At 41.1% G+C, this 13,852-nt stretch overlaps 1 protein-coding gene across 5 annotated transcripts in view; it reads right to left on the bottom strand.

Moving 5' to 3' along the window:
* The window catches only part of Zmym6 (zinc finger MYM-type containing 6), a 48,294-nt gene that overhangs the window by 27,619 nt on the left and 6,823 nt on the right, over positions 1-13,852 (bottom strand). For 2 of the 5 annotated variants that reach the window (XM_052177405.1, XM_052177403.1), the window contains exons 3-5: positions 11,127-11,193; positions 9,505-9,730; positions 4,644-4,815 (exon numbers count right to left, since the gene is read on the bottom strand). In XM_052177405.1, coding sequence (XP_052033365.1) covers positions 4,644-4,815; positions 9,505-9,730; positions 11,127-11,193 — 465 coding nt within the window. Of the gene's footprint in view, positions 1-4,639; positions 4,816-7,574; positions 7,647-9,504; positions 9,731-11,126; positions 11,194-13,852 lie in introns of those variants that run through there. The other 3 variants (XM_052177407.1, XM_052177406.1, XM_052177408.1) reach the window with 3 other exon arrangements.

The raw sequence follows: 13,852 nt of genomic DNA, 5'->3' as shown, positions 1-13,852 counted from the left end.
CACCTGAGACCATGACGTCTTTGGGTCTTTGCTGCTTCTAATGCCTTCCTACAGCTGGGGTCTGTGCTGATGTCCATTGTCCAAGTTACCACCAAAGAATAAGCAGGTATCTGTGCCTGTGCCATCACCTGAGGCCATGTTACTGTCTGTAGGCAACCCTGCCACCATCTGAGTGGTCTATGCTTCCAGCCTGAAGCCATGATGATGTCCTGGCCCTGAAGGCTACATCATGTCTGAGTGTGTGCTGATGCCTGTGGCCAGTGTTACCATGAAGGCCTTCTGGCTGTCCATGGTCTATGCTGCAGCCTGAAGCAACTTTGATGTCAGTAGGCAACACTGCCACTGAGGCTTAATGAAATGAGTTGCCAGCACTGCTGCCTGAGGCAGCAGTGATGATGTCTGGGTCTTTGCTGCTACAGAGGGCCATATTGATCTTGAGTGGCCTGTGCTGCCCAAGTGGTTCAGGCAGTCTCTGAGGGCTCTGTCTGCCATGGTACTGCAGCAGAGGGCATGTTTGTTGTCTGTGCTATCAACATAAACCTAGAGAGGCACAGGACCCATGTTCCCATTGGGTGTGAAGAACAAAGAGCCTACTTTTGCAGATGAGTGCAGATGCACAGTTGAGAAGACATGGAAGGCTTCTGTGACAACCCCTGCCCCCATTGCCACCCCCACAAAAGTAAGAGCCTGCACAGGAAGTCACCAAAGAGAACTCTTAAAAAAAAGTGATGGAGATACCAAAGAGTAGCTCTCCACAATGGCTTCTGATGCAGGTGTGAGAGAGGTCTATTTCAAGGAGGAGGCCTCTAAGAATTTGACCATGCTCCAGCCAAGTATACAGATAACACAAAGTGAACTCTTTTTTCCTTTTCTTTTCCTTTATTTTTATCTTTTTTTCCCCTTTGGTGGAGGGAGATCACAAAGGGGGCAGAAATGGAAGGATTGGGAAGGGATTGTGATTGGGGAATATGATGAGAAACTCCCAGTAGATCAACAAAAATGCTTTGTGGAAAAAAAAAATGTTTCCTTTACTTTCTCAATCAGTTTTTTTTCTTTTTGGTTTTTTTTTTGGGGGGGGGGTTAACTCTTGCTCACAGTTTATCTATAAGAAGTTTTTACTATCAATATTTCATACAACAAATCACGAAGTTACATCTCTTAAGTTCTGAACCATGGATAAAAACTGTAAAAGTGGCCTATCTCATCTTAGTCATGTCACTCTACAACCATCCCTACTCGAGTGCATCCCTACATGCAGTCTCTCCCACTTCCCTGGAGAGAAAATCACATCAGGACGACCATGGAGAAATTCCTGCTTTCATTCTGCAGTCCACCCTTGCACAGCCAGCTCAGGGGAAAGCCTGCATACTCAGCAGCAGAAATCCACATGGCTTGTACACAGGATGTGTGCTGAAGTAAACCTGACAGGAACAGGCCAGAACCCCTGTACTGCCTGGTTTTGTGTCAACTTGACACGAGCTGGAGTTATCACAGAGAAAGGAGCCTCCCTTGAGGAAATACCTCCATGAGATCCAGCTGTGGGGCATTTTCTCAATTAGTGATCGTGGGTGGGATCACTTGTGGGTGGTGCCATGCCTGGGCTGGTGGTAGTCCTGGGTTCTATAAGAAAGCAAGTTGAACAAGCCAGGGAAGCAAGCCAGTAAGGAACATCCCTCCATGGCCTCTGCCTCAGCTCCTGATTCCTGACCTGCTTGAGTTCCAGTCCTGACTTCCTTTAGTGATAAACAGCAATGTAGAAAAGTAAGCTGAATAAATGCTTTCCTCCGCACCTTGCTTCTTGGTCATGATGTTTGTGCAGGAATAGAAACTCTAAGACAAATTGGTACCAGCATAGTGGGTATTCCTGTGATAGGCTGACCATGTTTTGGGGAGGACCATGGAAGGACTTTGGAACTGTGGGCTAGAAGATCCATTTGGTGTTAAGAGCTCTGTGGGATGTTATGTAGGATCTTGGAAGAAAATGTTGAGAACAGTACAGAAGATGGAGGCCTGGCTTGTGAAATTTCAGAGGGAAGATTAACAACTCTTATCAGGGCCGTTGCTATTTTGATTTTGAAGATTCTGTGGTTTTGGTTAGCAGGGGCTGAAGAATCATCTGTGATCAACAAGATACCAGAACTACTAAAGTGAAAAATTTGCATTGCTGGTTAGCTGGAGCTAAGACATTAGCAGTGATTAAGAAGAGACCAGCATCATTGAGGTGAAATCTTCTGGAAAGTATTTTCTGTTTTGTTTGTTTGTTTTTTTTTTTTGTTTTGTTTTGTTTTTTTTGGATTTGGTTTTTTCGCGGCAAGGTTTCACTGTGTAGCCCTGGCTGTCCTGGAGCTCACTCTGTAGGCCAGGCTGGCCTTGAACTCAGAAATCCGCCTGCCTCTGCCTCCCAGAGTGCTGGGATTACAGGCATGCACCACCACCGCCCGGCTTGGGAGGTATTTTCTAAGAGCACAGAGGCTGTGTTCCAGAGATAGCTAAGGTTGTACCTTGTGCTGTGTCTGGACTTGGTAATGTGTAAGAGACACCCAGGTGGTACTGGTTCAAGGCATGAAGGGGTCCTGAAGAGCAGCTGAGGCTTGGCACTGTGAGAGGTCATGGAAGGCCATTGATGAAGGTGTAGTCTCAGTGGCAATTGATGTCCTAGGACTTGAAGGGTCATTCAAAGGAGTTGAGGGGTCATTCAAAGGAGTTGAGGCTTGGCACCATGAAGAGAGCCTATGAGAGGCTATTGGTGAAGCCCAGTTACAGTGGAAGACAGCAGTGTTTTGGAGATGCCAGTATCATGAATGACCACCAAGAACAGCAGCAGCAGTGGAGTACAGGCATCTGGAGCCTAGAAGACAAGGTGGGTGCTACAAAGGGCAGAGCTGGAGAAGTGACTCAAGCCCTTGGAGGAATCCAGAAGATCATGAGTGGATCCCAGACATTGGACAGTTGGTGTTTGATTTTGCTTTTGATTGTGACTGTGGCCTGATACTTTTCCCTTTTGAAGGAAGAAAGTATTTTAGTGGAGCCCACAGTTAGAGACTTTTAATTATAAAAAGATTTTGAATTTTAAAAGAGATTGGATATTTTAAAGAGATTGAAAATTTTAAGAATTTGCAAAGACTGAGGGCCTTTTAAAGTTATTTAGATCTTGGGGATGAATAAGAAAGTAAGGGTTGGGGCTGGAGAGATGGTTCAGTGGTTAAGAGCACTGACTGCTCTTCCAAAGGTCCCGAGTTCAAATCCCAGCAACCACATGGTGGCTTACAACCATCTGTAATGAGACCTGATGCCTTCCTTCTGGTGTGTTTGAAAACAGCTACAGTACACTTATATATAATAAATAAATTTTTTATAAAAAAAAAAAAGAAGAAAGAAAGTAAGGGTTGAGGCTTAATAGTGATGTGTTTGTGTGTCAAGTTAACAAGTAGACCAGGGGTCGGTCAATTGTACTAGCTGGTTTTGTGTGTCAACTTGACACAAGCTGGAGTTATCACAGAGAAAGGAGCCTCCCTTGAGGAAATGCTTCCATGAGATCCAGCTGTGTGACATTTTCTCAATTAGTGATCGAGGGTGGGAGGGCCCCTTGTGGGTGGTACCATCTCTGGGCTGGAGGTAGTCCTGGGTTTTATAAGAAAGCGGGCTGAGTAAGCCAGTAACATCCCTCCATGGCCTCTGCGTCAGCTCCTGCTTCCTGACCTGCTTGAGTTCCAGTCCTGACCTCCATTAGTGAAGAACAGCAGAGTAGAAGTGTAAGCTGAATAAACCCTTTCCTCCCCAACTTGCTTCTAGGTCATGATGTTTTTGCAGGAAAAGAAACCCTGATTGGGGGCCTGGCACGTGGTGCACGCCTTTAATCCCAGCACTTGGGAGGCAGAGGCAGACGGATTTCTGAGTTCAAGGCCACCCTGGTCTACAGAGTGAGTTCCACGACAGTCAGGGCTACACAGAGAAACCCTGTCTTGAAAAAAAAAGAAGAAAAGAAAGAAACCCTGACTGGGACAGCTCCTCTAACCACAGCTCCCACAGTTCTCACAACAGTTCAGTGAGGCTGTTACGTGAAGTTTTAAAAATAAGCATAACTTCAAAGACCCGTATCACACTTTCATCCATCCAATCATCTATCATCTATCTTTCCTCCTCCTCCTCCTCTTCCTCCTTTTCTTATTCCTCTTTATCCACCTCCTTCTTTTTACTTTTGTTCAAGACAGGTTTTTATTATGTAGTCCAGTGTCCTGGAACTCAAAGACCCACCTGCTTCTCCCTCCCAAATGCTGAGATTAATGTTGTATGCCACCACGCCTGGCTTTGATATTTAATTTCAAATCGACTCTAGGACAAAATACAGATACGCACATACAAATAAACAGAGCCACTTTTTTTTTTTAAAAAAAAAAATCTTTGATTTTTAGCTAGGAATGGTGGCATTATAATCTTTGCACTTGGGAGACTAAAACAGGAAGACCAACTCAAGGTTGAGACCAGTCTGGAATACATAGCAAAACACTGAAGGGGGTGAGGGATTAAGAAAAATGGATAGAGAAATTAAAAGGAAGAGAGAGAGAGAGAGGGAGAGAGAGAGAGAGAGAGAGAGACCATCTCTTGAGTAGAATTGCAATGAAAGTGAAATGTAACGTACTTACATCAGTGCCCTTCTGGCACATACTGCACTTAGCAGAGATGCCACTGGTATATATGGTAACAACAGGCTTCTTTAGCTCATAAGAAAATAGGCATGACTGGCTGCAGAAATCTTTGCAGAGAGAGGAATTTTCAAACTGAGTTGTAATCACATCCATCGGATTTAAAATGTCTCTAAAAACAAATAACAAAGACAAATATGCAATGAGTCTACCTTCTTCCTCTCTGGAAGCTAAAATGCTATTTTACTAGGAGTAACTATTGCACAGCAGAAAACACCTGCGTAAATCATTTGAAACATTCCTTTGATGATTAGTTCACTTACTTCTCAGTTAGATGATTATGAGGGAAGCAATTATTACCCCTATTACCTCACTGTGAAGTAATATCTAATGTGTGCATCTGTACAAGAATTATTTTTTAACAAAAATAAAATTCCTGCTCTCTGCTGGAATCTATAAGACAGTACATATTCTACAATCCAAGACCACAGGCACAAGTCCTCTATTCAACAACTGTCAATAGTAGAATCATGACTAAAATTATAAAATAATTTTTAATTAAAAATTTCAAGATGAACTATGAAGAGATTAATGTAAATATTAGCACGCTATATAAAGTTTAGCTCTAAATGTCAGAAAGAATACTACCACTGGGCTCTCTGACCCACCAACCTCCCAAGTAATGACATAGAGACATTTATTATTTATTATAGCTAGGGTCTTAGCTTAGGCCCTATAGCTCCTTACCTTACCCATGTACTCTAAGTTCTGACACTTGGCCCACTAGCTACCTCTCCTTTAGTCCCAAGCACCTGTTCATTCCTCCGTGTCTGGCCAACCAATCTCCCCCCTCTAACTCTTTCCCAGAATTCCTATCACTTCCAGATGTCCCACCTTCCTCTCCTGGTCTGCTATAAGCTATTCAGCTGTTTTTCTAACAAATCAGAAGGCCATGGAAAAGATGTTTACAGAACACTGAGACAGGTGATGCTTCATAAAAATAACAATACCAAAGTCCAGTCTGTACTCAAATCTCTGCCAGTACAGAAATACAACCTTTACACACTGCACAAAAGATTATCCCAAGAGAACACAACACAAATAACTTAGCAGTTCTGTGAGTTTTCTAGAGCCATTTTATAAGAGCGAATTATTGCAATAAGCATTGAATGCAACATCCAGTAAGATAGAGGCTAAATATTGTCATTCTTCTCGTGAGTATAAAAATTGATGGAAACATTCAAGTAGAAACTCTAGAGGAAGCCGGGCGGTGGTGGCGCACGCCTGTAATCCCAGCACTTGGGAGGCAGAGGCAGGCGGATTTCTGAGTTCAAGGCCAGTCTGGTCTACAGAGTGAGTTCTAGGACAGCCAGGGCTACACAGAGAAACCCTGTCTTGAAAAACCAAAAAAAAAAAAAAAAAAGAAAGAAAGAAAGAAAGGAAGGAAGGAAGGAAGGAAGGAAGGAAGGAAGGAAGGAAGGAAGGAAAGGAAGGAAAGAGGGAGGGAAGGAGGGAAGGAAGGAAGGAAGGAAGGAAGGAAGGAAGGAAGGAAGGAAGAAAGAAAGAAAGAAAGAAAGAAAGAAAGAAAGAAAGAAAGAAAGAAAGAAAGAAAGAAAGAAAGAAACTCTAGAGGAGGGAGGACAACATAATAATGACGACTGCAGTATTACATATATAAATACACTGAATTATGAGTGTATGCCAGGAATTAAATATCAAGAAAATACTTGATGGAAGTATTACTATCATTTCCACTTTCAAACAAAGTGATTAAGTGAGGTTAAATTACCTCGCACAGTCAACTGACACCACAATTCAAATCCAGAGAGTCCAGAGTTCATTATTCTATCAGCCTACACTTTCTAAAATGTTACGTGTGTCTACGCGCAGGTGCATGTGTGCAGAGGCCAGAGTCATCCCTCCTCAGGCAGCATCAACTTGTTTTTCATGAGAAGATCTTTAACTGGGTGGGACCTGAGGCTCTCTAATTACCACATGCTGCCTGGTCATGAGAGCCCTTCATGTGTTCACCTCCCAGTGCTGGCATTGCAAACACTCACCACTATGCCCAGCATTTTAAAATTTTTAAGTAAGATCTCACTGGCCTGAAACACACTATGTGAGCTAGGCTGGCCTCAAGTCATAGACTCATCCACGTCTGCCCTTCCCCAAATGCTGGGATTAAAGGTGTGAACTACTGTGCCCAGCAGTATGCCCAGCATTTTATGTGGGTGTTAGGGATCACATTTATGTCCCCATTCTTGTATAGCAAGCTCTTCATTTTTGAGCCATCTCCCCAGCCCACATACCTCTATATTCATAACTACTGCATGGTAAGCCATGAAAGGAAAATAAAAATAATCTAAATTTTCTAAATTCACCTAAACTTAAAAATATATATGCTTCTACGGGGTCCAGTGCTATACATAGCACTTGAGAGTTCAAGGTCAGGGGCTGGAGAGATGGCTCAGTGGTTAAGAGTACTGACTGCTCTTCCAGAGGTCCTGAGTTCAATTCCTAGCAACCACATGGTGGCTCACAACCATCTATAATGGGATCAGATGCCCTCTTCTGGTGTATCTGAAGACAGCAAAAACATACTCACATAAAATAAATAAATCTTTTAAAAAAAAAAATCATTTAAAAACATAGTTCAAGGTTAGTCCCAAACAGCTATGTCTGACACCGTCTCACAAAACAGTCATAAGAATCTTGTGAGTCCTCTCAGCTAGCAGAGATGCTTATACCAAGCCTGATAACCTGAGATGAACTATAGAGCCTCACAGTAGAGCCAACTCCCACAAGTTGTTTTCTGATCTTGTGTGTAAATGCATGGTGTTTGCACATACACATGTATATACAAAGAGAGACAGACAGACAAACAAAACATACAAAATAAATATAAAAACATTTTTGAACCAACCAACCAACCATGAAATCTTGGAAATAAGTGGATATGCTTGCATCCAGATCAAGTAGTGATTTTGAAGAGTGTTTTTTTCACTAAAAACAGAAATATATTATATTTAGCTGGATGTAATGGCACTTGTCTATAATTCTAGTACTTGTGAGGCAGGGGCAATGAGGATCTCAGTTTCAAGGTTAACTATACAAGTCAGCTCAAGGCCAGTCTGGGCTACAAGAGGCTTTGTCTCAAAAACAAACAAAACACTGGTACTAAGAAATGGCTCATGGGTTAAAAGCACGGGATGCTGTCACAGAAGATCCAGGTTTGATTCTTGTGCCCACGTGGCAACTCACAACCATCTGTAACTCCAGTTCCAGGGGATGTGAAGCATTCTTTGGCTCCTCTGGCACCAGACATACATGTGGTGCACAGATATGCATGCAAGCAAAACACTCATATACATAAAAATTAAGATAATACCATGCACAAAATTATTACCTAATTATAATTATGAATACACAATTACTTAAAGTCTTTATTAATAAGATCCCATTTATTAAGCGTTTATAATCTAAATTATAACTTAATGCTGCCTCATTAAAATTCTAGGAATTAAGTAGTACCTAATGAAAAGCTGATGTTTAGGAAAGTTAAAATATCAACGGGATACTCTGCCTCAAAAAATAAAGTTAAAATGTCTAGCCAAGGTGTGTAAGTGATAGAATCTCTATTCTAAAACCACCTCCTGTGGCACTGGCAATGGACCCAGAGCCTCTAGCATGCCAAGCAAGTGTTCTACAGCTGAACCCAGCTTTAAAACCAAGCTTTTCTTTCTCTTCCTTTCTTTTCTTTCTTTCTTTCTTTCTTTCTTTCTTTCTTTCTTTCTTTCTTTCTTTCTTTCCCTTCCTTCTTTCCCTCTTTCTTTCCTTTCTTTCTTTCCTTTGTTTATTTCCTTTCTTTACTTCTTTCTTTATAGTTTTTTTTTTAAGACAGGGTTTCTCTATGTAGACCTGTCTATCCTGAAACTCACTCCATCTAGAATAGCCTCAAACTCAGAAATCCACCTGCCTCTGCCTCCCAAGTGCTGGGATTAAAGGCATGCACCACCACTGCCAGGCAACTGCACAAATGTCTTAAAAGAGGTCATGTGTGTCAAGGTCTGGAGCTATGGAATGACCACTGACTAAGATTCCATTGGTTCCAGAGGATGAAACGGTGGAAAAACTAGAAGTTTCACACTACATTCACAGAAATAAACCACCACAAAGATAGGCAAAAACGTCTCTTCAGCAAATGTCCCGTGCTCATGTGAGGTTGATGTTTCCTCACCTCTGCAGCAAAGCATTACTGAAAAGCAACAAGGACCCCAAAAAGAGCCCAGAGAGTCATAAGAACAGAGGCTATTTCTGTCACCATTGAGCTACCACTTTCTAAAGATTTAAATAATTTTATACCCTACTGAGAGACAATATTGTTTTCTGTTCCTCAATTACTTTAGAGAGCTGGTGAATATTTTAAGTAGTGTCTATCCACAATTACAGAACTAATGAATTACAATTCTCACCAACTGTTTATTTCATTTCATAGTAAATTTTAAGCTAAAAGAGAGAGAAAACTGGTTTAGACAACACTTCTAATACAGGTCACCTGTTTAATGTTGAAACCTTTAGAGTAATTCCAAATTCCTACACTAACTAAAAAGAAATTTCCTTAGAAAAATGCTGAAGAGACTAAAAGTGGCAGTAGTCTGAGCTAAAATGGACATTTGAAGCAGTAAAGCATGGAAGCCAGGCATGATGGCACACACCTTAATCCCAGCACTTGAGGCAAAGACAGGATCTCTGTGAGTTCAGGGCTAGCCTGATCTACACAGAATACTAGGACAGCCAGGGCTACAGAGAGACCTTAACTAAGAAATGGAAGGGAACTGGAGTGGAAGCTTAGGAACTGTACTTGGAGCAGTGAGCGCAGGTTCTCTTGGGAAGAGGTGGCAGGCAGACAGCTGAGGAGAATCGGATGACGCATCCCATGGAGCAGAAGAGCTGGGCAGAGCCTGCCTTACGGTATGTAGGCTGCCCCTTAGGAAGCAATTTTTTACAACCAAAACAAAACACTTGAGCAGCTGGAACTGCAGGAAATGATGTCCTCGGGCCAGATGTCGGTAGACCGACCTGAAAGCCTAGCAAGACAAGACAAAAACAAACAAACAAACAAAAACAGAGAAGAGAGCAATTTCAGTCTCACTAATGCACATATTTTCTTTTCAAGGTAAAAACTTTACTTGTCAGTGTTGAAAGCCACTATAGAAAGAAAGTAATAACTACTCTCCAAAACAAGGCATTTCAACTCTTTCTTACCACAAACCTCAGTAAGTATCATGTTTTAGTTTAAAACTAGTTCTCATATACAGATATGTGGGACAAGATCTTTTCTTTTCTTTTTGTTTTTTGTTTGTTTGTTTGTTTTTGGTTATAGTATCGCTATATATTACCCAGAATGGCCTCAAACTTACAATCCTCCTGTCTCAAACTCATAACTATGGTGATTACAAGTATGCACCACTTTCACACATTTGTACACATTTGTGCATGTATAACTTAAGAGAAACAGAAGGGGTTTTGTTCAGCTGGTTTTTGTTTCATTTCATTTTCTTTTTTTTGTTTTGTTTTTTGGTTTGTTTGTTTGTTTTTCGAGACAGGGTTTCTCTGTGTAGACCTGGCTGTCCAGGAACTCACTCTAGACCAGGCTGGCCTCGAACTCAGAAATCCACCTGCCTCTGCCTCCCAAGTACAGGGATTAAAGGTGTGAGCCAACACCACCCTGCTCATTTTCTTTTCAAGACAGGGTTTCTCTGTGTAGCCCTGGCTGTCCAGAATACACTTTGTAGACCTGGCCTGAACCCAGAGATCCTCCTGCATCAGCTTGCTGAATGCTATGATTAAAGGCATGCTCTACCACACTAAGCTAGAAGCACAAATTTTATAAAACAGATATTTCTTTAATACATGTGTCCCTTTCTGATATTTACTTCTTTTTAAAAAAAGATTTACTGAGGGTTTGAGAGATGGCTCAGAGGTTAAGAGCACTGACTGTTCTTCCAGAGGTCCTGAGTTCAAGTCCCAGCAACCATTTGGTAGCTCACAACCATCTGTAATGGGATCTGATGCCCTCTTCTGGTGTGTCAGAAGATAGCTATAGTGTACTCTAAAATCTTGTTTAAAAAAGATTTATTGATTTATGTATATGAATACACTACCACTGTCTTCAGACACACCAGAAGAAGATATTGGATTCTCATTACAGATGGTTGTGAGCCACCATGTGGTTGCTGGAACATGAACTCAGGACCTGTGGAAGAGCAGTCATTGCTCTGAATCTCATAGCCATCTGAGGTTAACCTTCCAGATCTCTGATATAATCTTAATGTCTTTCAGTTTTTAAAAGACCAATGATAATCAGCTCCCACACTGAAAGATATACTCTAAAGGAGGAAAGAGACTTACGGGAAGAGGAGCTTCCCTCAGTTCTACTAAACAATACCAACTGTAACAAACTTAGCTCTTCTTCTTTCTTACCAAGAGAAGTGTCACTGGCTGAAAACACAGCACTGATTTTTAGTTCACTTTCTTGAGGTCCATATTCCTTAAAAACAAGAGAGGGAAGAAGGACAGAAATAAATACATATGCATGAATAAACTAGAAGTTCAATTAAACATCTGATGCTGCCACGTGCATTTTCTATACAACCTAATCACTGCCACCATCACAAATACCTCAAAAATCAGAATTATTATAACAAATACAATCTTTACAAAGTCCATCTTTCAAAATTAAAATACTTGCAGTTATATCTATTTTTCAAAAGTAATCTTGACGCCGGGCGGTGGTGGCGCACGCCTGTAACCCCAGCACTTGAGAGGCAGAGGCAGGCGGATTTCTGAGTTCGAGGCCAGCCTGGTCTACAGAGTGAGTTCCAGGACAGCCAGGACTACACAGAGAAACCATGTTTCTAAAAAAACAAAAACAAAACAAAACAAACAAACAAAAAAGTAATCTTGATAGATGAATATGTAGCTACTCAAACCCTGAACACTGCTTCTCTGTGTGTCTATGCAGTGCGTGTGTGGAGTGAACACGTGCGCATGTGTGTAGATGGCAGGGCCAATGTCAGGAACCCTCAGTCACGCCCCACCTTATTCAAGCCTTATGCTCAACTTTTTAAATTTGTTACATAAATTTTTATTGTAAATAATACATCGGTTATTACAAATGCACAAACCATTGTCCGGTTTTACTTCAATCAATTCAGATGTGAATCCAACAAGTGAATCCAACAAATAGTGACATCTGAACAGTGATTTTTAAAAAAAATCCATGAATTCAAGTTACCCAACAATAAATACCTAAATTTACATTCTAGCACCCAGTAAGACATCAATGATCTGTAACTGATTTCCTGACCAGATCCCTCTGCCACTGCAACAGCTGACCACAGTAGCTCTCTCTCTCTCCAAGGGCGTCTGAATAAGATGCTCGTAGGAAGCCCATTCAGCCCTGACCTGAGCAGCTTCTAGTGACTTCTAGCAATGGGGTATTTCATATACGGTAGGATGATATTTCAGCTTTCTAGGTGGATACTGGAAATCTAATCTCAGATTGATGTACCTGCACAAGTACCTGCACACTACTTAATATAATTAAGTATCACTCTCTTATCACAAGAGTGTGGTACATAAGATTAGACGTGAGTAGCACAAAGTTTATATCTTAATTAGTGATTGGCTTTTCCCTCTGAGACAACCTCCTGTGCCTAGGCTGACCTTCAATTTCTGATCCTTCAGGCTCCACCCAGTATTATAAGATTGATCTACCACACCTGGTTAATGCAATGCTGGACTGAACCCAAGATTTTGTTCATTTTAGGCAAACATATTCTACCAACTGAGCTAAGGTCTTAGGCCCTAAAATAGCCAATTTAGCCAATATATTTACAATTTGTCACATCTATTAATAGTCACCGAGATACAAAAATTTCAATGCAATCTGCTTATTATATATAAAGTCATGACAACAGGGGCTGGAGAAATGGCTCATCAGTTAAGAATGTTTCCTTGTGCCGGGCAGTGGTGATGCACTGGGAGGCAGAAGCAGGCGGATTTCTGAGTTTGAGGCCAACCTGGTCTACAGACTGAGTTCCAGGACACAGAGAAACCCTGTCTTGAAAAACCACCAAAAAAAAAAAAAAAAAAAAAAAAAAAAAAAAAAAAAAAAAAAAAAAGATTTCCTTCTCTTCTAGAGGGCCAGAATTAGGTTCCCAGCACTAGCACAGGGTAGCTTTGCCTGTAACTCCAGCTCCAGGGCATCCACACACATAAAAATTTTAAGTATTATTATAAGCTAAATCAGTTTTATCCTTAACACTTTTATTTTAAATGTTAGAAAATGAAGCTGGCTGTGTTGGTTTAGTCTATTAAACTCAATACTTGGGGAAACTAAGAAAAAAGATACAAGTTGTTGGCCAGTCTGGCATATATAGTGAGTTCCAAACCAAGGTATGTTGTAAAGGGTGAGACTCAGTCTCAAAAACACAAATGAAAAAAAAAAAAAAAACTTAGAATATATAAGCCTTAAACAACAAAATTGTTAATATGAAACTATCTTCATGCTGAAGTCAATTACCTCATTTTTTTTTCTTGCTGAATGACCTGATAGATTTCAAAACCCGAAAGGTTTCTTTTGGGGGGAGGGGCATCAGATGTGGGATTTAGCTCAGCTGATGGGGTGCGTGCCTTGGTTCCTATCATCACACAATGTAGGTATGATGATAATCTCAGCTGTCAAGAGGAAGAGGCAGGAGGATGAGGTCATTCTTAGCTAGTTTCAGGCTAATATTTATCAAACTATTACTGACACATACAGAGGAATAAAAACACCAGTCACCTTCTCCATGTACCAGAAGGAATGCTTAAGATTTAAAAATTATAAAATTATGCTGTCTTAACCTGTAATATTATCTAATGCTTTACATACAGGTCCCTGGAGTTTTGTCTTGTTTTGTTTAAGTGGGGAGGGCCAGGGGTAGTGACAAGGTTCATTTGGTTGGTTGGGTTTTTGTTTTGTTTTGTAGCGACAGGGTCTCACTAGCCTTGGCTGGCCTGGAGCTCTCTATGTAGACAGGGCTGGTGTCAACTTCTAGAGACCCACCTATCCTTGTCTGGGTTAAAGGTATGCATCCTCACACCTTATTTCTTGAGTTTTAAACTTTCATTGCTTGCAGTTCCAATGTTTCTTGTTCACTGGT

Source organism: Apodemus sylvaticus, chromosome 3 (genome assembly GCF_947179515.1).
Source record: "Apodemus sylvaticus chromosome 3, mApoSyl1.1, whole genome shotgun sequence".
NCBI lineage: Eukaryota > Metazoa > Chordata > Mammalia > Rodentia > Muridae > Apodemus > Apodemus sylvaticus.
Note: the sequence above shows the minus strand (reverse complement) of the source record. Positions and strands in the feature narration are given on the sequence as shown.